The 26038-nt window shown below is 46.7% G+C and overlaps 2 protein-coding genes across 2 annotated transcripts; one reads left to right on the forward strand and one right to left on the reverse strand.

Annotated features, from left to right (window-relative positions):
• Positions 1-2689: 2689 nt before the first annotated feature.
• PGRMC1 (progesterone receptor membrane component 1) lies at positions 2690-11331 on the forward strand. The gene is made up of 3 exons (XM_035007817.1): positions 2690-3125; positions 6506-6661; positions 9955-11331. Exons 1-3 carry the CDS (start codon positions 2798-2800, stop codon positions 10056-10058), a joined length of 588 nt encoding a protein of 195 aa, XP_034863708.1. The 5' UTR covers positions 2690-2797; the 3' UTR covers positions 10059-11331.
• A 5881-nt stretch (positions 11332-17212) lies between these two features.
• LOC118010865 (A-kinase anchor protein 17B) lies at positions 17213-24923 on the reverse strand. Its single transcript, XM_035005579.1, has 4 exons — positions 24158-24923; positions 22396-22523; positions 20748-20856; positions 17213-18902 (listed from the first exon to the last, which is right to left on the reverse strand). Exons 1-4 carry the CDS (start codon positions 24908-24910, stop codon positions 17256-17258), a joined length of 2637 nt encoding a protein of 878 aa, XP_034861470.1. The 5' UTR covers positions 24911-24923; the 3' UTR covers positions 17213-17255.
• Between the last annotated feature and the right edge of the window lie 1115 nt (positions 24924-26038).

The following is a 26038-nucleotide window of genomic DNA, read 5'->3' on the forward strand; positions in this document are numbered from 1 at the left end:
TTCCCCAGTTTTGTAAAACAAAATCTGTGTGTGTGTGTGTTTCCCATGTCTGCAAGAATATAAACCAACCTACTAATGTGTGGGCCCCATTTAAAGATTGTCTGGGGAGCTGGGAGAGAGAGAATGAATTTCATTTTTTCTTTTATGCACTTACATATTGTTTAAGTTTGTTACAATGAGTATGTATTACCGTTCCACATTTTTTTCACAAAAGTAATAATAAATCATTTTTTTTTCCTCCTGAGGCTAAAAGTGACATGTGCTCATTGCAGAAAACATAGAAAAGTACAAAGAAACTAACAATCACAACAGTTAACATTTTAGCATGTTTCCATTTAGGCTTCCTTTTAATGCATGTTTTTTTACATAGTTGAGTTTTCATACTGCATAGTTTCGTATCCTGTTTTTCTCTCTTAAGACATAAGCATTTTCCCATGTCATGCATGTCATAATAATATTTTGTGGTTTTGTCACATTTCAAGTGGATTAATTAGCTATTTCTTAAAGTTTAACATTTAGGTTGTTTCCAATTTTCTCATATTAAAAGTGATTTTCTGGGGCACCTGGCTAGCTCAGTCAGAACATGCAACTCTGGATCTCGAGGTTATGAGTTCGAGCCCCACATTGGGCATAGAGCTCGCTACTTAAAAAAAAAAAAAAAAGTTTTTCTGATAAGCATCTTAGTAATGAAATCTTTGCATTTCTAAGTGTTTCCTTGGCATGGATTCCTAGAGGTCAAAGAACTGGACCAAAAAGTAGATTTCTAGAAGTGGGATTAATGGACAGAAAGTATTTCTATGAATGACAAAGATTATATCAATTTCTACTCCCAACAGTGTACAAGAGTCTCATCACTCCCGGGCCAGCCTTGTAGATCATCCTTTTTTGGTTGCTGCATCTTTCTGACAGGAAGGTGGTATGTGACAAGAGTATCTCCATTTTCCATTGCCAGGAAGACTGAACATTTTTCATATGCTTACTCACCATTGGTAGCCCCTCTTCTGTGGACTACCTATTTCCATTTTTGCCCATTTATTGACTAGCATCTTCTGGATCTTCTTATCAATGAAAATGAGCTCTTACAAGGTATTAACCCTTTCTCTATCATTAGATGAAAATATATTTCACAAGTTTGTTGGTTTTTAAAAATATCTGGGCCATAGACTTTTAAAACAAAAGATAATTAGAGTGTAACTCCGGCCTTGGGCCCTCAGTTTAAGCCTGTTTTCCCTTGATTACATGGAAGAGGTTTGACAAAAGATCTGTGAGGGCCATTTCAGCTAACCCTAAATTTAGATCTGTGGGGGGAAAAATGTGTGGGCCCGATTTAAGGATTATTCCGCTCATACGTACTTTTAAAGGATTTAAGAAGATGGGGTGGGGGCAGGGATGGAAGCAGTTGGTGCCAGAAATTTTTAGAATTCTGAGGTAAGACGCCAATTCTCTCAAATCTCTTGCGTGTTGAGAGGGGGAGTAAATTATGTGCAAGCGAACAGAACTCTTGATGGAAAAGTACTGCTCTGGGTTGCAGATGTGTGCAGGGCTTGGTTTTAATTATTTTCCCCCTTTCTCTCTATCCTTTCTTCCGCTCCCCTCCCCCCACCCCGTGACACTGAAGAGGGCGGCCGGATTAGGATTCTAAAGGGTAGAGACGGCCCTTCCTCCGTAAGGCCTGCTCCCGTGCAGACTGTTAGCCCATCAATAGCCGGTGGAAATACCCAGGAAAGGAAGGGACCAAACTTAGGATCTTTCCAAACTCCCGCTTTCGTCTGGGCTACAGCACAGGGTTATTGAGACTGCCAAGGGTAGCTCGACAGAGTTCAAATAAAACAACTCTGCCAACAAAGAAACTTCAGTCATTATTCTGAGCCAAAAAAAAAAAAAAAGGGCAACAACAGAAGGCTGCTTGCTGATGCGTTGGGACTGAGCAAATCTGTGATTGCGAAACGGTTTAGATTTCCGAGAATGAATCCAATTTCATCCGGAGAGCCGATCGGTCTCCCCCAGATATTGGGAGAGTTGTCAGGCAGGGGCCTGTGCGCTGACTTGAGCTACACGGGGGTGTCCACGCCACAGCCTCTGGCGGGGAGGACTGGAGAAGGGTCATTAAGGAGAGTAAAAGGGGGTTCTCAAGGTGGAAATGGGTAGTCTGGGCCTCCAAGGTGGAAAGAGGAGCTCGAGGAGAGTTTCCTTCCCGTCCCCCAAGGGAGCCTCGCGGTCCCCGGGGGGATGGGCGGGGAAAGGTGCAGCTTCAGAGTGGAAGGCGAGGGAGAAGCTGAAGCAAGAGAAATGGAGTCGTGGGTGGCGCGCATCAGGTGGCCGAGCGGGCCTCGAACCGAGCTCGCCAAAGCCGAGGCTCTCGGAGCGGGTCGCGGTGCAAGGAGCCGGCGAGGGTGCAGAGGAGGGCTGCGCGCCGCGTCGCGCTCAGCTAGAGGCTGGCGCGGGGATGGCGTGAGGCTGGGGCCACCGCCTCGCAGGTAGGGCCGAGGGGGGTGCCGCTCCCGCCGCCTCCGCGGGGGCGGGAGGGGCGGCGGCGGGATCCGGCCGGGGGAAGGGGAGCGACCGTCCCGGGGCCGGGGGCGGGGGCCGGAGCTGGACGCGGCGCGGCGCCCAGGGCGGGCGGCGGGGGAGGCGGGGCCCGGAGGCTCCGCCCGCCTCGGCCCCGCCCCGCCCCGCCCCCTCCGCCGGCTAGTCCTTGTCCGCTGAGCCCCGCGCGCCACTAGCTCGCCGAGAGGGAGGAGGAAGCAGCGAGTTCCGGAGCCCTCCCTAGCCCGGCCCAACCTTTGCTCCAGAGATCATGGCTGCCGAGGATGTGGCGGCCACCGGCGCCGACCCGAGCGAGCTGGAGGGTGGCGGGCTGCTGCACGAGATTTTCACGTCGCCGCTCAACCTGCTGCTGCTCGGCCTCTGCGTCTTCCTGCTGTACAAGATCGTGCGCGGGGACCAGCCGGCGGCCAGCAGCGATAGCGACGACGACGAGCCGCCCCCGCTGCCCCGCCTTAAGCGGCGCGACTTCACCCCTGCCGAACTGCGGCGCTTCGACGGCGTCCAGGACCCGCGCATACTCATGGCCATCAACGGCAAGGTGTTCGACGTGACCAAAGGCCGCAAGTTCTACGGGCCCGGTAACGGCGGCCGCCCAGGGGACGCGGAGACAAAAGAAGGGCCCCGGCCGGGGGAGGCGAGGAGGAGCGGGGCGCCCCCGAGGGGAGGAATGGCGGCTCCCCGGCGGCAGCGGGCGAGGGGCGCTCTAGAAGGGTTGCGGCCGGCGGGGGACGCCGCCAGCGCCGGGATGGGGGGTGGTGGGGGGTTAGGAGAGAAGGCTGGAGCGCCCGGGGCCGGGGGTGGGGGGGGGCCTGGGGGGGTGGGAGGCGAGCTCGCCGGCCTGGAAGGGGGGGCACGGCCGCGCGCCGTGCCGAGGGAGCTTCGAGGGCATGGGGTTTGGGGGTTCCTGGAAGGAGGGGCGGTGTCGGGCTGGAGAAGGGAAACGTGGGCGTCTCGAGGGAAGCGGAGGGGGGAGGTCCAGCCTGCGAGAAGACGCGAAGGCCGCCGCGGCGTGTGTGTGAAGGTGCGGGAGCAGGAGAGCGGAGGTGGGATGGGCGGCAGGTAGCAGCCGAGTGCGTGCCGGCGGGTGATGTGTGAGTGCGTGGGCCGGGGCCGGGGCCGTGGCCGTGGCCGTGGCCGTGGCCGTGGCTTGCCAGGCGCGGCTGTGCGTGCGCGCGCGCGCTCGGAATGTGGCATGTGTCAGGTATGTGTGTGGCATGTGTTTGGTATGTGTGTGCGCGTGCTGTGTGTGGCCGACCGAAAAGCTGGAAGGTGAACGGGGAGCCTCCGTGGGGGGGGTGGGCAGCTGACGGAGGGCGGAAGGAGGCTGAACGTAGCGGACAATGGGAACGTGGCGCGATGAGAAGGTAACACAGCATTTTAGTCTGTAGCGGGAGAGAAAGGACTGGAAGCCAAAAAAAAAAAAAAAAATTAAAAATGGAGGGAGGGAGAAGTGGGAGGATCCTGGGAAACAAAAGGGGTAGGGCTGTGAGGACTGCTGGGTGTGGGGATTTCAGGAAAAGCCAACCAGAGGGGAAATGGGGGTGGATGACTGCTGAGCCGTTGGAGGGGGGCAGGCTTGGAGGGCCTTAGGGATGAGGCTTTCTAAGCCTGGTTGCGGATCAGAATCACCTGATGCGCTTGAGCAAAAACACCGATTCCCGGCTTAATCGCAGCCACGGTGGGGGAGGTCCAGCAATCTGCATTTTAAGCGGCTCCCCCCCCAGGCACATTTGAGAAGCGGCCAGGTTTGGAAAGTCGTGCCCTGTAGAATATTCCGGAGAGGGGGAGGAAGAGATTTTAGCTCCTCTAATATGGACTCCTAAAAACAGGGAGCTCAGGGAGTGTGTCCACATGGAGGGCCCTCTGCCCCACTGGTCTGGAGAGACTGAAGAGGATTTAGAAGGCGGTGATGTCCATCATCTCCACTCCTGCTTTGTTTTTTTACTCGCCCAGCCCAACTAATCAAAATCAGATGGGTTCAGGTTCTTCCGGAACTGGTCCCCTTAGCGGTTTTTCCTTGTCGCTGATTTAGAAGACCTGCTTTCTGTAGGCCATGTAACTGTCCAAAGAATTTGAGAACCACACCTTTGTTGTCACTTTCCCTGTCGCTTCCACTTTACATAATCATGTAAATAGCTGTCCCTCCTGAGCTACACCCATCAAGGAGTCCAGCCGGGTACATGGGGCAACATCATAGGGTTGTAATTTGCAAAGTCATTGAGAGGAATGCAGGCCTGTGCACAGAAACACAAAACTCTGGGAGTCAGGCGACCAGAGTTCTAATCCTGGTTGGATTACTGACTAGCTGTGTGACCTGGTGCAAAGCATTGTTCTCTCTGGGCCTTAGTTGTCCCTCTGAAAAATGCTAAGGATGGCCCATTGTGAGATCTCCTCAGTCTCTGCTCGGCGGTATCATCCCGTGAGCCCATGAATATGTGAATCATGTGCAAATGATCGTTCATGTTACAGAGGATTCTTAAAAATTACTCATTCCAGTGCCCGTTATTCAATGCACAGCAGTTTTGTAGGTACTGGGAATACAGCTGTGAGCAAAACAGACACACATCTCCTCTCATGGAGCTTACATTCTAGTGAAGATACATTCGGGTGAATAATCTATATTCTCCAAAAACTTTTAGTGCTCCCCTTGAGCCATTTTTAAGTACTCTGTGACCATAATCTCTGAAGTAACGAGGTCCCTTGTTCTGGTTCCAAACCAGAACAGTTGGCCTATTTTCAAGTACTGGATGCTACCATATCCACGAGAAGTGTGTATACACACACACACACACACACACATTTGTGAAAACTGTAATGGGTTTTTTTTAACCTTCATTAGTAGACATGATAGTATATAATGAAGACCGCAAACAACCAGTTTTCTTTAGAACTTTATTTGCATTTAAAAGTTGATCATAAATTTTGTCTAATTTGTAAAAAAAAAAAAATTCTTAGGGGAATTGAGGTTTCCAGTGACCAGGCCATATGGAAATTTGATCTCTTCTCATACTTGGCATAGTGGTTACCTACAAACTTTAATGTCAGAGTTGCTATCCAATCTCCCTTGGGGAAACAATACATAGTTTAAAGTACACTGGCTTCTTTTCCTTTACTTGTGCAATATTTAAATAAGTCTAAACATCTACTTTAAGTACCTACAAATAATTCACCACTCTCTTAGACAAAAGTTCAGTATAATATATAATAACATTCTAATGTTTTATATAATTATTTGGAGGTATTAATTCAGTCGGTTTTTTTTTCCCATGAAAATCTAAGTATTTTGAGTCTTCGAGCTCATCAGTGACGGAGCCGATCTCCTCTGCTACCTCTTCTTTACTGACAGTGTAGATTATTTAACATGGGGATAGATTTCTGGACCACTGATACTCCTACCAAATGATTTTTGCTGCAAATGCCAGTCTCACAACCGAAGATCACTATAAGATACTTTTGACTCATTAAAACTTATCAGAATACATTTCATAAGGAGATGTTCTCATTTTTGTCTTAGTACTTACTACCTTAAGGAGCCATAACTTTCACTGGTGTAGCCCAAATGCCTGGAACAGAGACAGGCTCTGGGTTCAACGTCCTAAAGTTGAATTCTGACCCTTGGATTTAGTATTATCTTGGATGATTTCCCACCACCACCACCCCATCCTGCCCCAGGAGATAATCATTCGTGGCTTTTTTATTAGCTATTTGAGAATCACAGGAAATGGATGATAATGTATAGCATATTGATTTGTAAAAGTCTGATGACAACAGGTCCTTGGGGGGAGCCACTACATAATGATGAAAGTATCGACATCACTTCTGGTTTCCAAATGGAATTTGGTACTGCAAAGGAGGGCTGTCTTTGTTGATGGGTAAGGAAGCCATTTTCTGTGTATGAACCACAGAGAAATTGACTGTCTAATAAAGAATTGGTCTTTGGTTTTGTTTGTTTTTTAAGAGGGGCCATACGGGGTCTTTGCTGGAAGAGACGCATCCCGGGGCCTTGCCACCTTTTGCCTGGATAAGGAAGCACTGAAGGACGAGTACGATGACCTTTCTGACCTCACTCCTGCCCAGCAGGAGACCCTGAGTGACTGGGACTCTCAGTTCACTTGTAAGCATTTTTTAAAAATTGTGCCTGGATCAAATTTCTACCAGTAATGGGATTCACAGCAGTACAATAGTTATTACTAAGCAGCCTGAAACTGGGGAGCATTTTGATAGGCTCCTGAATCTTGGACGGATCAAGTTCATGGCTTGAAGTAATTGCAACAATGCTGAGTCACTTGCTGTGATTGCATCCAATTTTTAGCTAGTTCTCTAGCTAAAATCTCTAGATTTAAATCTTTGACAGGTTCGCATAGATTCCACACTAGGATTTGGTGCTTGGCGTGTAGGGGAAAGAATCTGTAGGGTACAGAGAGGGACTTTCAGAAGTCCTCACTAGTAAGGCTTGCTGTTTAAAAGCAGCCCACATTTCTGTCGAAGAATGGGAGACTTGTGTTCTACAAAACAGCTTCTCTTTGAATCTAATTGAGCCTAACTGTAGGCCTCATCTACAAATGATGCTTATAATCTGCCTAGCAACAATGGTGTCTGCATTTTTAAAAAGAGAGAGAAAAAAAAAAAAAAAGGAGGCCGCTTGTTTCCTGGCTTATGCTATAAGGCTGAGGTCTTTGGGAGGAGGGGGCAGTGAGGATGAGGGTTAAGTTCAAATTTCGAGAATTGAGGAATTGGCTTTTGTCAAACCTAAGTGTCTAATGATCACTTTAGCAACATTGCACTGCTAAGAATTTGACTAATCTTTCCCAGCTTTAAAACAGTATATAAAGACCATGACCAGCGCTTAAAAGATTTTTTTATTTTAAAAATGTATCCTTTCTATTTGTTGTTCTCTATAGCCAGTTAAATATTACTGACTCTTTTGGCTAAACCCAACCGTTTTCTTTGAAAATAATGCTGACTTCAGAGTTCTGGGCTAATTATTAGCCAGCTGTGGCTCTACCTTTAGGTTCTGGGTCCCAAGCAGACAGAAGTAGAGCTTTCAAGTCTAGAGCAGGTCTTTTTACTTGGAAAACATAATTCAGCTATCTAACATCACCCTTGATTTCTTTGGTATCCTAAGGATGCCTTTGTAAACATGGATTTTTCCATGTGGAACCAGCGAGTTGTAATTTCTAACTCCCAGAGCTCCGTCTCCTAGGGCTCGCCTTCCCCAAGGAGGCGAAAACTGTGTTAAAAACGTTCTCCCCGGGCGCCTGGGTGGCTCAGTTGGTTAAGCGACTGCCTTCGGCTCAGGTCATGATCCTGGAGTCCCTGGATCGAGTCCCACATCGGGCTCCCTGCTCGGCAGGGAGCCTGCTTCTCCCTCTGACCCTCCCCCCTCTCATGCTCTCTCTCATTCTCTCTCTCTCAAATAAATAAATAAAATCTTAAAAAAAAAAAAAAAAAAAACGTTCTCCCCCTTAAACTAAGACCAGCCCCCAATTCTGTGGTGACGCCGGAGCGCCACTCAAGACTTCAAGCAGGTTGCCCGGGCGCCAGCCGGCCTGTGTTGTGCGGCCCGAGCACCCTAGGGGCCTTTATAACGTGTTCAAATGGGAAAGTTCCCATTGTTCCCGGCGATTATTCCACACAAAAGCAGGTCCGCCTACCTGGTTGGACAGGTTGGTCACTCCTCTGATTCCTGCCCACACGCGGAAAGAGCAGAAAGAGGAGACGCTCCGGGCCTCGACAGCCTCGACAGCGGTAGGATTAACCCTGCATTAGCTGCGCCGCAAGCGGGATGGTGGTCTGCGGGCTCTCTCCCTTCTCACGTCTTTTATTTTGTTAATTTGTTATTTACATTCCATTTCGTTAACCTATACTCTATTATTAGTTTGAGAGGTAGAGTTTAGTCATTCATCAGTTGGTCTCACACCCAGTGCTCATTCCAGCACGGGCCCTCCTTCACACCCGACACCCAGTTACCCCAGCCCCGCGCCCCCTCCCCTCCGGCAAGCCTCCGTCTGTTCTCTACAGTTACCAGTCTCTCATGGTTTGCCTCCCTGTTTTCGTCGTCTTTTATTTTTCCCTCCCTTCCCCTGTGTTCATCTGTTTTCTTAAATTCCACATAGGAAATCATATGATACATGTCTTTCTCTGACTTATTTTGCTTAGCATAATACCCTCTGGTTCCATCCACGTCACTGCAAGTGGCAAGGTTTCTTTCATTCTTCCTGATGGCTGGGTTTCTGGTTTGCACTCTTAAATCTGTATTCTCCAACATCTCCCGTGCTCTCCTGGCCTCCTTAACCACTCGCTTGAACTGCTAGGCATAGCTTTTTCCTTGTGTTGGGAAAAAATTTGGTCTCCTGCTTCCCTCCATCCACCAGACTCCTCATCCCTTCCCTTCACTGTCAACCGCCTGCGAAGTGCTTGTCCCTAACCACTGCTTCATTTCCTCCCCACACCTCCTTACCCCCTGCAACAGTGTCCAGCCCATTTCCACTGGGCTTCTCTTTCTCAGAGCTTTCCAGAGACCTGCTTCTTGCCAGCATTGACTTCACTTCTCCAGCCCTTGTTGTGGATTTCCTGTCGGGTGCCCTCCCCACCCCACCCCCGCCGAGGGGCTCCCTCTCCAGAGTCCCCAGCTGGGTCCACGGAAGCTCCAGTTTTAACTTCATTAACTCATGTTTCCAGTTTTCCTTTAAAGTAGCTCATATCCTAGCCTTTCCGTTCCCATGGACGCCCTACTCCTGGCTCTCGTTCCTTCACACCCACATCCACCCGCTGGCCTCGTGGGCAGCCTGCGCCTGGTCTCCTTGCTGTGATCCACCTGGCGGGCCACCACCACCCCATGTGTGCCAGAGGACTGGCTTCCTTTGTCATAAACCCTTGCCACCTGTAGGACTAAGTCCAGACGCTTCAGGCTGGCGTTCCACAACCATAGTATCTTCCCCACACTGCTTCCCCCCCCACACTCACTCCCGCTCTGTTGCTGTCAGCTTGGTCTCTCTGGTGCTCCCCAGATCGGCTCAGTCTCGCCTGCATGCCTTTGTACATGGCATTGTCATTTTCTGGAAACCCCTCTCGCCTCAGATCCTTCCATGCGTTTTCCAAAGCATAGCCTTCTTCGTCAGGTGTTCTGAAATCCTTCTAACGAGCCCTGCTCTTCTCAGCCCCTCCTGCACGCAGACACGACTCACTTTGACCTTCCCTTGCACACTCGGTGCCCGACATCGCTGCCTGTTTGGTATTTCTCCCGAACGAAACTCTTAATTCCCCGTGGGCAAGGACAGCGGGGTGAGTCCTGTGTGACCGACAGCTTTGAGGACCGCAGGCCTCTCCCGAATGCTTTCAGCTGAAATGTAGTGCCCCTGTGTGAAGCCTGAGAGTGCTCATTTGTGTTTTCTTCTTTCCCTCCAGTCAAGTATCATCATGTGGGCAAACTGCTGAAGGAGGGGGAGGAGCCCACTGTGTACTCTGATGAGGAAGAACCAAAAGATGAGAATGCTCGGAAAAATGATTAAAGCATCCCGTGGAAGCATATCTATTTTTGTATTTTGCAGAATCATTTGTAACATTCCAGTCTGTCTTTAAAACATGGTGATTTCAATATTTCGAGCAGTTTCGAACTTGCTGTTAAGTTTTTGTAATTAACATCACTAGTGACACTGAACCAGTTAACTCTTCCATCTTCAAGTGCATGGCGTGTTTGTGTGTCACAAATCCAGACCGTGAACTGCAGTGCTGCGATCCAAATGTTAGGACTCTCCCCTTCTGTCTGTAGTTAGTGCAGGCTGCCTTTAAATTCGTTTTTTCCTGAGCGAGACAGGTAAGACTTGGGTATTTCCCCCAAACAGGTAAAAAAAAAAATGTTAACTGTGCAAAGTCCTTCTAGCCCCGAGAACAAAGGATCAATTTCTAGTCTCGCTGTCCTCAAGATAGCAAATCCTTTATTTCTCAATTGACTTAACTGCATGATTTCTGTTTTATCTACCTCTAAAGCAAATCTGCAGTGTTCCAGAGCCTTCTTTGGTATTGATGAAAGAGAGCTGCCCAGTTTAAAAAAAAAAGAAAAGAAATCTCAAAGCTGGGTTCGGTTGGGAAAAGTACATTCACTGTGTTCGTAGACTGCATCATTCTTTTTGTCCTCTGGACACTCAGATGCCCCCACTAACACAGCAATATACAGTAAGACTTAAAACAGGATCTGAACATTCAAAAGAAAGCTTTGGAAGAGATCCGCTGGCGTGCCGGAAAACCGAAATGTATGAAGAAAACGTAGAACTCTCTCCCCTATCCCCATGTTCACGGTGGGACAACGGTGATTTCACACAGTTTGCCGAGAGAGGGGGGGTATGCTGAACAGGAGCAGGCCTCTGCTCTCCGGAGAGCCTTCTCTCTCTCTCTCTCTCTCACACACACACACACACACACCCCACCCCCCAGGAAGAAGAAAGTACACATCACTAGCCAAGTGGTTTTTAAAGTATATTCCTTAAGGTAACAGTTACTCTTCTGTTGTTACAAAACCATAGCCACTGCGAGAGTAGTAGGCCAAGCGTCTAGGTCTTTGATACTGGTCTTTTGGTTAACAATAAACTTCGCTTAAGTAGACTGTACAGTTGTATGAATTTGTAAAAGTATTATATGAACAACTAGTGAGGTTTCAAACTCTTGTAATTGTAGTTGACTAGTCCTTGTATTTTCTTGTGAACCGTGTTTCATGGTTTTACCTCAAATCAGAAAACAAAATGAAGTGCTTGGTCGGTTAATTAATAAAAATGGTTTTACCCAGTATAGTGTGGTGGGTTTTTAAACCTTAACCTAAGAAACCAGATTCGATCATTTTACTTTAGCTTAATACTCCGCTTCCCTTCTGTGTGTGTGTGTGTGTGTGTGTGTATGTGTTCCAAAAGAAACCAGTAAAGGGGCAAAACTTCAGAGATCTCACACCACAAACCAAGTACCAGCTTGTCCTGTTAAGAAACGGTGAATTGAGGGGCACCTGGGTGGCTTGGTCAGTTAAGCCCCTACCTTCAGCGCAGGTCATGATCTCAGGGTCCTGGGATTGAGCCCCATGCTGGGCTCCCTGCTCAGCGGGGAGCCTGCTTCTCCCTCTGCCCCTACCTCCCACGTGCAGGCTCTCGAATAAATAAATAAAATCTTTAAAAAAAAGTGAATTGACATTAGCTAAACTGCCCTAATGAAAATGTGCAAACTGACTTTAAAAAGTTAGTGTGAATTTATTTTTTGTGACTTGTCAAATTCTGCCTTTTTTAAAATTTTGTTTTACTATGTTAATCACCATACATTACATCATTAGTTTTTGATGTAGTGTTCCATGATTCATTGTTTGCGTATAACACCCAGTGCTCCATGCAGAACGTGCCCTCTTTAATACCCATCACCAGGCTAACCCATCCCCCTAACCCCCTCCCCTCGAGAACCCTCAGTTTGTTTCCCAGAGTCCATGGTCTCATGGTTCGTCTCCCCCTCCAATTTCCCCCCCTTCATTTTCCCCTTCCTACTTTTTTTTTAACATTATTATTTGTTTCAAAATCTGCCTCTTTAAATCAGAACTTTCTAAACTCAAAGGCACCTCTGCCTCGAGGTCCATAGCAAGGTTATTAAGGGGTAACTTTACTAAGGACGACATTAAAAGTGCCTGGGCAGGGTTGGTTGGTTCTGTGTTCAGATACCATCCATCAGGAAAGCGTTAGGAAATTCTTACATGCTAGCAAAGTTAATTCACCTCCTGTCAAAAGATCAGGTTTGCATATTGCAGTTCGTTGTGTCAGCACAACTTCTTTCTCTGAATATTAGTGTTTTGCCATTTTAACGTTCAAATCGGCAGTTTTCTTACAAGAGATATACTCCGACCGGGAGAGGACGCTCAGCTTTCCGCTTTTTATGTTCCCAAACCATTGCCTGTTTCTATTGTTTTTAAAAGAGCCCTGCCCCCCCCCACTAGGTTTCATTCAACCAATATTCCAGTTGCCCATTTTGTGCCAAGCACCCTGTTACACCGAGTGCTTCGGGGAAGGGGTGGGAGAGAGAAGCTGGGCCACCTTGCAGCCTGAAATCTCATTCAGATGCGAAGATTAGGCTACTCCTTTCTCTGAGTTAAACGGGTTTGATGCCAAGAGGAAACCGTCCAGAGCCTGGTTAAAGCTTCGATCTCAAATAGCCGGATTCCCCACCATTCAGAATGAAATCAACATTGTATTGATTACACGTAAAAGGATACTACAATAAGGCAGGACTTGGGTCTAAAAACTTCTCAAATCCAGCTAGCATATTCAGAAACCACATTACATAAAAGGCACCATTTAAGATGGGGGGCGTGGTGGTTACAGGTGCCCAGCCAGTGGGGGCGGTGTCAGGTGAACCCCACGGGTTGGTTCCCCTGCTTTAACCAGCTCCCCCCCCCCGCCCCGCTGCAGAGGCACTGTGTTCTCAGGAGTAGCACCTCTGGGTCCTAAGCATTCTCTCCGTGGTTTCCGTACCTCTCCAGATCTGTGGCTTCTCTGCATAGTGACACCTCAGAGGGCCCAAGAGGCTAATCCAAGATCTAGAGCAAACATCCAGACAGCCCTTGCTGTTTCAGAGAGTGCTCTTTGACTGCCCCCCACCAACAAGGACCCTTTCAACTGTAAAGTACCCAGATTGTTCTAAGGTACAGTCTTTGTTATAGAACACTTGGAAGCAGTTTGCTATACACGTCACGTCAAAACGCAGATAACTCCTGGCTGATCAAAGACTGACTAGTGAAGCCCCTAGCTTCTCTGACTAGAACCCCCCCCCCATCCCACACCCTCACTCACTGATAACAAGAGATCGTAGAACTGGAACACTGCCACCAGGTGCTAAGGGGGTGAGGGGAAACGCCACGGGGTCCATTTCGCTGCCTTCTAAGATTATTGATAAAACCTTTGCTGAAGGGAGGATAGTCTTCAGTCCAATACTGTTATTTCAACTTATCCAAAATGAAGATAAAACTGTGATCTTCAGCTGCATGAGCTCTGACATAGTCCATTCCCAAACATTAGCATCGTATAGGGAAAAGTTGCATAGAATCAATAATAAGGGGCGCCTGGGTGGCTCAGTCGTTAAGCGTCTGCCTTCGGCTCAGGTCATGATCCCAGGGTCCTGGGATCGAGCCCCGCATCGGGCTCCCTGCTCCGCGGGATGCCTGCTTCTCCCTCTCCCACTCCCCCTGCTTGTGTTCCCTCTCTTGCTGTGTCTCTCTCTGTCAAATAAATAAATAAAATCTTTTTTTTTAAAGATTTTATTTATTCATGAGAGACAGAGAGAGAGAGAGAGAGAGAGAGAGAGAGAAGCAGGCTCCCAAGGAGCAGGGAGCCCGATGCGGGACTCGATCCCAGGACCCTGGGATCATGACCTGAGCCGAAGGCAGACGCTTAACCGTCTGAGCCACCCAGGCGCCCTAAATAAATAAAATCTTAAAAAAAAAAAGAATATTAAAACTGGATGTGTGTATATATTTTCATAGAAAATGCTGGAGATGTGCAACATCCTAGCCAATGTGCATGGTAAATGAACAGACTCTAGGGCGCCTGGGGGGCTCAGTTGGTTAAGCGACTGCCTTCGGCTCGGGTCATGATCCTGGAGTCCCTGGATCGAGTCCCGCATCGGGCTCCCTGCTCAGCGGGGAGTCTGCTTCTCCCTCTGACCCTCTTCCCTCTCATGCTCTCTCTCATTCTCTCTCTCAAATAAACAAATAAAATCTTTAAAAAAAAAAAAATGAACAGACTCTAGTCACCACGACCATTTTATTTTTAATATATCTGAAAATTAACTATGTACTATTTCTCTAACAATGCAAATGAGACAAAGGGTCGGCCACAGGAGTGCAAAGCAGCTTAGTACAAGTAGAAACTCATCCCCCGCCCCCCGCCAGTGGGATTATTAGCATTTATTTAAAACAGTTTAAACAGTCTTGCAACAAATAAAAATACATTTATTTGGTTCTTACTTTCAAAATTACCAGGTTATGTGGCTTTCTACCTGAGAAATTCAAACAAATGGAACAAAAAGACATTGACAGATTTTTAGTTTTCTTAAAGCGCTATCAGCAGTACATACAAGGGAAACACATGAAAACACCTACTTAAAAAGACAGAGTTTAAAGTTCGGGCCCTTACTTACTTAATAGGTCATAGAAAAAAGATACGAGAAAATACTTTTGCACCACTTAAGTAACAGCACAACGAAGAAGAACAATGTTAATTAATAGAAAGTGATCACAATATTTTCGGTTCTATTTCATTCCTTACTAAGCCATTCATTCCACCGAAAAGTACAGGATGAATTGTTCTCTTCCTCATTTAAGGCCTACACACACACAAAAATGTGTATTCAAATCTAAAACGCATTACCACAAGACATATAAAAATCCAAGGTTGTACAGAGAGTAAACATGAAACCAGTATTTTTACTTACTTCGAGGCCCCAGGATGGTACTTAGCAAACAAACAAAACCAGATAAAATATTAGACAGAAGTGACTTAGCACCAGTTCTATTATACGCCGCCCCCCCCCCAAAATTGCACATGCTGTATGTATTCTGCACTTTCTTTCTTTTATGTCTGGTTACTGAGCAGCAAATTGTTTTCATGCCTAAAAATCTCTGCAAAGAAAAATTATCTAATGGCCGAAGAAATGAAGATTTGTTTTCAAAACAAGCATAACTGCTTTCCATTACAAACCCCTAATGTTCTTTGTTTCAATGGCATGAAACATGAAAAAAAAAAAAATGAGGCAGGGTCTCACTGGAGGAGACAAAATACCTAGTTACCAATATTTGTCTGAGAAAATACAAGCTCTTAGCATTTTAAAAGGCTACTCTGGACAACAGTACTTTGAACATTAATAGTCCTTGCTAGTCCTCCGAGGAGAAAAGGCACTCACCCCATGAGCGATTTTTCAAATGTGACAAGCCAAACCTAGTTTTGATGGCAGTCACTAGCTTGAAAGTGGAACTGAATACATGGAAGCCCACAAATCATTCGTTGGTTATTGTCTTATTAATAATAAGCATGACCTGCTACGTTACATTCATTTTTGAACTTTTGCATGAACTAGCATATCTTGATTACATGTGATTAGAAGAGATCGATGAAACAATGTGGTTCCTAACTTCCGGTGAATTAGAAGATGGCGTAGCCCCTTCAGGTATCAGGCTATTCAAGGGGCTGGTTCTGAGCACAGAACGTGCCTCGTCATTCAGGGCAACCACACTGGCCGGCATCCTACCCTTGGCCCTACCAGCTGGTACTTTTCTACAGAATGTCAAGTTAAGACTGAAATGAATCATGCCCTATGAAAATGTTGCCTTCCACTACTTCTGTGAATGGAAATCTCCTTTTCCTGCCGCAGCCAGTCTGAGATCTCATTGATGTCTCCCACTGCCGAGTCAGGTATAGCTTTGTTGGGAAAAAAAAGAAGGTCATCTCCTGCCCCTGAGGTCCTAAATCCTATATAAGGCAGAATGAATCAGCCGAGCTTTCAATAGAACATGCACTGCATTAAGATGTAAGTCTTTACGAATCTATAAAATATCTCCATTTAAAAACATATTCAAGAAGTCCAAAACCAGTAGGTAAAAAGATAAATTGCTTCTGTTAAGAGTTTACAAATCCTGCACACATACCATTTTTCCCCAGCTAGAAAACTAGGGCTTTGCCCTTGACTCCTCCTAACTCCATGGCATTACTGAGGATTGAGGAGGCACTTGTTAATGTTTTATAAAAGTCAGTTTGGGGATAGTCAGTGGCTTTTTACAAACTGATGTCACCCATCCCTGAGTGAAAGAATTACATAACCTGAAATGGAATACTGCCATGTCCTATCTTCCCAAGTGCCGTTAGTGGTGTCCCGGGATCTTTCCATGTTGCCTTTTGCAAATCCCACTGGTCATTTTACTTCAATTCTCTTGCTTTTCTAGGATGGAATGACTTGGGGGTGGGGGTTCTTCCAAAAACAGCTCCGCGAATGGTCCACCATCCGTTTAAGCCTCAAAGGACAATCCGAGCCCCTTTGTGCTGATTCTTCCAAGTTCTGTTTCTCAAAGGACAACTCTTTTGAGTACTATGAACATATGAATGAGATTAATTTCCTTCTGGTGGGTGGTCACGAAACCTTCCAATGTCACGAAGAAGTCTATGATGTGTTCTAGCTGTCGTCTCTTCTGCTACCTGTAGTTATTTCTAGATAAAAGTCAGCACAGTTTTGTGGCTGGCGTTTCTGACCCAATTCAAGCACTTGTAAAAAGATCCTATGCCATTCGCTGCTGTCCCCTTTGAAGACAGCTGACACTAAATGATGATGTTCTAACAGCTAGAGAGCCACAGAGGGCTATCAACCCCTCGCGGTGCTCATTTGCTTCCTCACTGGCACCAAATTCAGGGTGCAGCCAAACTGTAGAAAAGTCTGTCCTTGGATCGAGTTGTACAGGCCCGTTGTTCTGCCAACCTTTGGAATCTGGATGTTTCCTATTTCTCAAAGTCTGCCAACACACCTGCAGTCATTTATGCTTCATACTTTGGCAAGAGAAAGGATTTTGCATCTGACCTTGCTCAAGCTTTTAAGTGCTGCTCTCTTTCTCTGTAGTTGCTAACCACATAACTGTATTTGGTTTTAAATGTTCTATCCTGCACGTTGTTTGCTGAGAATGGGGGTGTTTCTGATCTAAGAGGCCTTCAAAACATTTGAAAATATAGAGAACTAGTGTAGCCATTTCCAAAATAGCTTCCGTAGTCGAGATGCTCCTGACTGTTATGTCTAATATAAGAATTACCAGAATTCAGCATGGACTCTCTAGAATGCTCGTGTCTTTTAAACCTTCTGGCCTCCTGGCTATATTCTGACTTCCGTGGAGTCTCTCTTCTTTGGGGCAAATCCCCCACATAGAAAACATGAGCACTTTTGGATGAGGCCATTGGCACGTGAGCGGGCCCGTAGTGCACCTGCCGGCCAGATGTGCTATCGCCGAACCTCCTCCTCTTCCTTGTGATGTGGTCCAACAGACTACTAGGACCGGATTGGTGGTAGTAGCCTTCGTCGAACAAGTATTTGGGGGCTAGCGTTGCCCTCCTTTTGCTGGTGCTCTTCTCACCTCTACTGGAACTGTTTTCGCCCTCCAGCCATGAAAATCTCAGTTCATACTTGGACCTCTCGCCTGGTTTCCTCAGCTTGGATTTAGAGGAGCTGTGCTCCCCATGACGGTTCCACTTTGAAGACAAGGTCTGCAGACGTGCCCTAATTTCTCGATCGCTGGTGGTGATCTCGTCGTCATCAAGAGATCTTTTTTCTGGGGAGCTATCATCTGTGGCCACAGACCTCACTTTCTCCTCTTTGTTTATGCTAAGGATTTCACTAAAGCACTCGGAATCACTACTGATTTCCTCTAAGAAATCTGTCAACTCCAAATCTAAGTCGGCTGACCGGCTGGGTGAGGAAACGGGGCTCTGACTTGGGGAGTTGGAATCTTTGACCTGGTAAGCTTGCGCCTTTTCCAACAGATGGCTCTTTCCATCAGCTGGGGACAGGTGATCACCAGTTTCACTAGCTGTGTCCTGGCAATGATCTTTTAACTCCTTGGTCCATGCTTTGGCATAATCCACTTTTCCTCTCTTTTGTGGTTTATGCTCAAGATCCTTGGTACAGATCTCTGATGGGCAGTCATCTTCTTGAACCAGGTTTTCTCTTGTTGCCAGGTTTTGCATTTGGCTCAGACTGCTGGAGTGATGTTTACGTTTTCTCAGATTGATCTGAAATCCATTTCCCTTAGCATGGACAGCCCTCTGCCACTGACATGGGCTTGCTATGTCACTTGGTTCTAGGCAGATCCGGGCATACTTTGGAGTTTGATAGTAGTTTAATAGGTAATCAATAAATTCATCTGTTTCATAGATCTTCTGTTTCCTGCCATGGTCTGGCTCAAATAATGTGGAAGAATCGGATTTATTAGAACTGCAGTGGTCTTCTTTCTCAAGAGACTGATCTTGAATCATCGCATTCCGCAAAGAATTCTGGTCAGAGACCAGACTGTGATTGTATTCCTCGGTTAATAATTTTCCAGTTCTCTCTTTTCTAGCTGAATATCTTATTTTTTTTCTCCCAAGGTGGTGGGAAGATTTACGTAAGTGAGCCCTAGTTCTTTTCTTCATTTTTTGTTTTCGTTTATTGTCTGACTTGGCAACCTGATATTTTGGCATTTCTTCCTGACTTTGAAGACACTGAGTGTTTAACTCTTCTTTCTTCAGAGTTTCCAACGTGTTCCCTGGAGCATGATTCACTTTTGGGCTTGCGTCATCTACCCCCTGTGGGTTAAACTGTGTGGATACCTTTAAAGAAAAAGGTTAAAATCTCGCATGAAAAACCTCACAGTGTAAAAATCTCAAAGAAAACTGGGCTTTCTGACGTGGTTCTGAAGAGGTTTCTTTTTTTTTTTTTTTTTAAGATCTTATTTATTTATTTGAGAGAGCGAGACAGAGATAGTGAGAGAGAGCACAATCGGGGAGGAGAAAGAGAAGCAGGCTCCCCGCTGAGCAGGGAGTCTGATGCGGGACTCATCCCAGGATCCCAGGATCATGACCTGAGCCGAAGGCAGATGCCTAACCGACTGACCCAGCCACCCAGGCACCCCTGAAGAGGTTTCTAACACGTAAGGTAGATCCAAATTAGGAACAATATTGCATGGAGGAAAGAGGTACAGGATTCGCTCTCTCGGGCGAACGTGAGCCATGTTTATGAGGTTGGTGCACCACGATTTAGGTACCTTCAAAGCACATGACCCCTTTTTTTTTATTTGTTCACAAACTGGTGAGGACTTACAGTTCCAGGTCTTAGGCTAGGGGCTGGGGATAGAAAGAGGAATAAGAAATGCTCTACAGCCTTCCCAGAAAATCCTAGAACAGGAAAAGACTGATGGGTGAAATGTGTGTCTAAAAGGGAATCAACTGGTTTAAAAGAGAACCTGCCTCTGTTTGTCATCCCAGCCTCTTCCCATGGGTTGCTGGTGCGGATGTCCCTGAGCTGTACCCCCTCACCTGCTTCAGTCGGAAGCAAAGCGGCAGGTACAAAGTGTGGCCGTGGCAATGGGTTGGTCTGTGATGTCTGCTCTGCAGAACTGCAGGCCAAGTGAAAGGTCACCCACGGGCCCCACCCTGCTGGGAGAGATCACCCTGTGCTCGGGCTCACACGGGGCGCACCTCGGGACAGTGCCTACCCATTACCCGGGATACGAACCTAGGGACTGCGTCAGCAGTGTGAGGCCCCATCAGTGGGGCCAAGAGTTAGGCACCAAGTCCATTTAAAGAGACAAATTCTCATAAAGGAGTCACCCCTGGAGGTCATCACGGTAAATTAAAAGATTCAGCAAGCCTTATTATAAATGTAAATGCGAGATTTTTCTGATCCTGATTTCACTAAGGTTGGTCGTCTGCATTCATGAGAGAAAGGCTGGGAATGCAGATATCCATGAAAGGACCTCTTATCTGATCCTGATGCCGTTCACTCTGCATATTTAAATATGCATTTTTAAATGAACAATCTGGGAACCTTTCAGGCCTTTCATCCAGGCCATCTGCGGGAATCTGGTTATCTTTAGGAGGTCAGTAAAGTGGGGCAAAAAAAACCCCAAAAACCCTGAAACTCCAAAATGGAAACTCTCCAAACAAAACAAATTGCTCTGTGAGGTCAGAAATTCCTTAGCAAATAGTTTAAGACTAGACTAACTGGAGCTCACTACACAAAGGTCTCCGTCCAAGGCTCTTCCTTTCCATCCAGACCCATTGCAGATGAATGGACAAGTCAAGTTAATGGAAGACTCCTACCAACGTAACACCCACGCCATCCATCCCCACCCCCTGGCATTAGGAGCCTAGAGGAGTAGATTCACTAGCTATCCTGCTCAGGGTCGCACAGTCCCAGAGCTCAGGACCACAAAGTGTGGGTGTGCCAGACCTCAGGGGTGAGACACAGCTGTGTTGAGCATTTGGGCGCCCCCCCCCCTTTGTAAGTCCACAGTTGGGTTTACTGGAGATCAGCCTATTCAAAACAAACCCCAAGGAAGGCGAAGAGTCTTCCATGGAGTCGATTTTAAATGGGCCACGGCGTCAGTGTCAAAGTGCGTCTCCGGAAGATCAGGTACCTACCAAACATGAAGACGGATTGAGAAAGAGCCTTACTGCAAGTTTCCTCAAGAGTACCCGGAGCAACCGGAGAGCCTCCACCCGCCTCTGGGCCAGGAGGAACTTCCGCTCCTCCCATCCCTCCGAAGAGTCGGGCTCCCGGGCGCTGTCAGCGGGGGCTCGGGCCTTGGGTCTCCTGTGCCGGCGTCTGTCTCTCTCCTTCGGGCCTCGTCTCCTCACCCTGGCCTTCTTCCTCTTTTCCTGGGCTCTCCTTTCCTCCTCTTTTCTTTTTCTGGACAACGATTAAGATTCAATCATTCAGAAGGCATGGATTAGGCATGAGCTCTCCTTCCAGCTCCCAGCTCCTTCCCCATTGCCGGGGGGGGGGGGGGGGGGGCACGGATCATTTAGGTTTGCTAACCCCAGGGTTTGACCTAGACAACTTAGGGAATAAGACACCGTTGGTGCATCAGTCAAAGGGGAAGGGCACAAAACTGAGCTGGTCAGTTAGAAGCAGGTACAGGAGAGAGTATACAAGAAGAAGGCTACAGAATTCAAAGAAGGGGCTTCTAGAAGTCCCCTCTCTCTCAAACCACCAGCAGTCCAGCTTGTGGATTTAGCCATCACAGTGGTGATTTCATTTCTCTCCGAGATCAAAACCTTCCATGGAGCTGGCTTTAAGTAGGCTTATAAATAAAGGGAAATCAAGGCACTCAGAAACTCTTATGGCTGAGAACTGGTCCTTGGTACCTATTACTTAACACAGGACACTATCATAAAAGCATACTGGCTTAAGGAGAATATGGGCTTTGTTTACTGGTATGTTCCGAAAAATTAAACTGTTTTGCTTGGGCCCTTACGGAACCGTGGGGAAGGGGAAAGAAGGGACAATCACCTGAGTGAGGACTTAGCCAAAAGCTGAAAGATTATCTCAACTGCATGTTTAGTCCGGAAATTTGGGGGGATAGTTGCCTTGAGTGGGCTCAAACTCTGGCTGAGTTTCACAGACATGATCTCAGGCAATTCCTATCACCCCGCCAGCCAAAAAAATGAAAGGCACACGGAAGGGGACTCTTTATCTCCTTTTTTGAATGACTCTAATTTACATGACTCAAAGAATAAACACGCGAGGGGAGGGGCCAAGAGGCAAAACTGGTTTTGAGAGCCATTTGTACCTTCTTGGCAAACCTCTGGCAATCCAATAGCCCTTTCTAGGCTCGACTCCCTAAATTAGAAAACAAGGATAAGCTCAAAGAAATAAACACAGAGGCTCCTCAAATTCACCGAAAGAACTTAAGCCAACAAGAAATAGAAGGCCAAGAAATCCATGCCTTCCTGTCAAGGGCTTGCTTTGACTGTTGACCAAGAAAATCTCTCCCCGACCTAAAAAGATTTTTTTTTTAACTTTAAATTAGTAGGCAAGGTAAATTTGGTAAATTTGGGGTAAACTGGTCAACTTTTTAATTCGGTGGGCTAGGATTTTCACTGTAAGATATCTTAATCTAGCTCATTACCTGTTCTCCCTGAGAACTTTCTTTTTAAGTTTCTCATTTTCAATCATTTGGCCATTTTGGTTTTCCATTTCTGTACCAATTCCTGCCACCTCCCCCCTCAATGTTATCTGTCGAGTGCAGCCAGTCACCCGAAGGAACAAACCCACATGTCACAAGTGAAAACCCCTCGTGGCTAACGTTGGTCTCCTCACCTTGCAGCCTCTTCCTCGTCTCTCTTTACTTTTTTCCTTTCTTCCTCCAGCTCTTGTAACTTTAGCCTTTCTTGATTTCTCCTCCTTATAGCCCCTTCGCTGAAATGTTTGGTTGTATCAAACATAACCTGCCCACAAACAATTCAGAGTTCCATTAGAAAAGTCTGCCAGCTGGCTGGGTGTGTCCCAGGCCAGGGAAATGAAACCAGTATGTACAGAACAACTCAAAACTTGGCGAGTTCAAAATGTCCTCCCCGCATCCCCATCCCCATACTGCTCCGCTGTTTCTTGGTCACCTGCACAACAGCCCTGTGGGTTCTAGAACTGTCTTCGGCAGGACCCTTGAGGAGTTCTCATATAGCTATAGACAGCATCACCATGTCATTATGGGCACAGGCTCTGAGGGATGTGAGTTTATTACCTCTGGCTCATTATTAAGATCAACTCAGTTCAGGTATTTTAGTCGCCAGAGACAAAAATAGGCAAAAAAAAAAAAATGCTTGGGGGTGGAGGAAGGATCGGGGAAGCAAAGATGCAAGACAACTGACCTGATGGGATACGAGATCAGACTGTAGTGATTATTAAGCTACTTTGGAAATCCCCAAAATGAAGTAAAAGTCCTGTCAAGGTGCTACGAACAAATTTGCTTAAAAAATAAAAGGAGGCAAAAAATAGCCCTTTAAATGTACACAAGAATGCGAAACACCAAATTCACAATCACGGCCACCTCTGCGGGGAGGGAGGGGGATGGTGTCTCATCTCACGGGGGATGTTTCTTTTTTTACGCCGTGCGGTGGGCACATGGGTGGTCACTATAGTACGTGTTCTTTTTTTTTTTTTTTTTTTTTAAGATTTTATTTATTTATTTGACAGAGAGAGACACAGTGAGAGAGGGAACACAAGCAGGGGAAGTGGGAGAGGGAGAAGCAGGCTTCCCACCAAGCAGGGAGCCCGATGTGGGGCTCGATCCCAGGACCCTGGGATCATGACCTGAGCCGAAGGCAGACGCTTAATGACTGAGCCACCCAGGCGCCCTATAGTACGTGTTCTGTCTTTTGTCTGGCTGAATAGCTCACAATTTTAAAAGATATATTTTAACATAAGTAGTTTCACACCACACACACTCATACATAGGAAGCTACTTAAGCCGAAAATCCAAATTCATGCTCAAGGCTAATTGAGAGAATAAGGAGTATTTAGCTGCATCTTTTCCTCTGCTGGATTAAGAGGTCAAAAAGGAGGTGGCCAAGCGTTCAGACATCAATGAGGTGGCATGACTGGATAGACAGGATGATCTTGAAAGGAAAGGAGCCCAGTTTGTTGAGAGAATGTTCCAGCAATTTACCTGACAGACATCCTGAAAATGTAAGTTGTTGCCCCCAAGAGTAAAGGGGAGTAACCTGCTCTCCTGTGGGTTCAAACTACATGGATCCTCCGTCTCAGCAACTCGTCAGATGGAACATGCATAAGAGGTAGCTCCATGAGGGCCAGAAGAACTCTTCAGTGCCCTCAAGAAGTTTGGGGCAGGACCCCGGATTATAAGACCCATCCCTTCCAAACCATAGCTGGCAGAAGAATGTCCACATCAGGATTAGTTTTCTTCTTAAACATCCATTTATGAGTGACAACACAAATCTCTACATCAGCTACTGATCAGAGCCTAATGGGGTTTAAGGAATGCTTCCTTAAGATGCTTCCTTCCAGCTTTTGCTCAGGACCACCCGAATGATGGGAAAGGAAAGAAATTCTGGCTCCTTCTTACCTTGATGTTACAGGCCAGAGCTTTCCCATCATCTCCCTTCAACATCAGCCTCATCCCTCGAAGGGACTCCATGGCTTTCACGAAGTCAGTCGACTCCTGGTACTGGATAAAGGCCTCGAATGTCTGCAAGCCAAAGCTAAAACCCCCGAAGTTTCCACCAGTCATCACTTCTCTGTAAGGATCCAGCATAGGGATGTCCACATTCTTGATCTTCCCAAAGCTCTCAAAGACCACCCGAAGGATCTCTTCACAGGGCTTCTCCCCGCTGGAGCCTTTGGGCGCAAACCATTTGCAGGGCAAGCCTTCGAAATAGATCGAATCTGGGCTCTTGTCCTGGTCCTGCTCTTCGGCCCCATCACTCGCTGAGGCCTCCTTTTCCCTGGGGAAGCGCTCCCACTCTCCCTGGGCATCTGTAGCCACGACTTTTAAGTCTGTTTTCAAACCATTCAGCTTGATGATCTTCCCATGTAACTTGGCCTTCAAGATCTGAACCAAACTGCGCGTTTCAGCCTCGCCCTCGAATCGGATGAAGTCCTTTGTGCTCTTGGAGAGCCGAACGGTGGTGAACTGGTCAGGGCAAATCAGGCTCTTCAGCTGGTCAAGCACTTCCCAGTTGGAGAAGGGCCGCGTCGGTTCTGAGCTCTCTGGCAGCAAGACATTGATCATCAATTTTGCTATGGGCTTGAGGTAGAGGTGCTGAGCTGCACACAGCTCCGTCGCCTCAGAGTTATCATATACCACGGTGACCATCATGGTAGTCCCCGGAGACCTTAGAGGGCGAAAGAGAACATTTTCATACAGATGGAGCAAGACGCGGATTTGGATTTTGAATGGTGCTAGCATTCCCGGACTTCGGCTCAATCAATAAGGGAAAGTGTACTTTGGGGAGAACTGAGACAATAGTTTACATTTGTTTAATGTGTTTCAGAGCTTTCAAAGAGTTTCCATATACAGTGGACTCTTGAACCGTATGGGGTCGAGGGGCACCAACCCCCCCCCACCCCTGTGCAGTCAAAAATCGACGTATAACTTGTGACTCCCCCAAAACTTAACTCCTAATAGCCTACCATGGACCGGAAGCCTTACCAATAACAGAAACAATCACGTAACACCCATTGGGTATGTCAGATGTGTGATATACCATATTCTCACAATGAAGTAAGCTAGAGAAAAGAAAATGTTATTAAGAAAATCATAAGGAAGGAAAAAATATAGGGGCCCCTGGCTGGCTCTGTTGGTGGAGTGTGTGACTCTTGATCTCAGGGTCTTGAGTTCAAACCCTACATTGCAGGTAGAGATTACTTTAAAAAAAAAATCATAAGGGAAAATACATTTACAGTACTGTATTTATCGAAAAAAATTCCACATATAAGTGGACCCATGCAGTTTAAACCCATGCTGTTCAAGGGTCAACTGTACTGTGTGTTTCCATTTCCTTCACTGAAAAATAGAGATTCTAGGATTTCCGAGAGGATACAGTGAGCAAGTACGTGTGAAATCCTTAGAATAGGGCCTGGCACACAGGACGTTCTCAAAAAAACACAAACCATGAAGATTATTTATTAGTGGCATTGGTCTTACTTTATCCCATCTGATTCATGAAGCAACCTGTAAGTAGGCATTTTCATGCCTGTTTTACAGATGGGGAAATTCAGATGGATTCAGGAAAATGAAATGACTTGCCCACACATTGAAACCCCAAGATTCCAAATCTCCAATCTATTGAGTGACTGATCTCAAAGGTAGACTCCCATAAAAACTGACATTTCATATTAACAAACTCTTTTAAGCTGCCCCAAGGTGAATAAGATTGCTAATACTGGGACTTAAGGATTTCTGCTCCTATTTGCTGACTTCAAAGAGAACTTCCCAAAAGAGGAG

This window comes from Mirounga leonina, unplaced genomic scaffold (assembly GCF_011800145.1).
Source record: "Mirounga leonina isolate KUSES-001 unplaced genomic scaffold, KU_Mleo_1.0 Mir_101664, whole genome shotgun sequence".
Lineage (NCBI taxonomy): Eukaryota > Metazoa > Chordata > Mammalia > Carnivora > Phocidae > Mirounga > Mirounga leonina.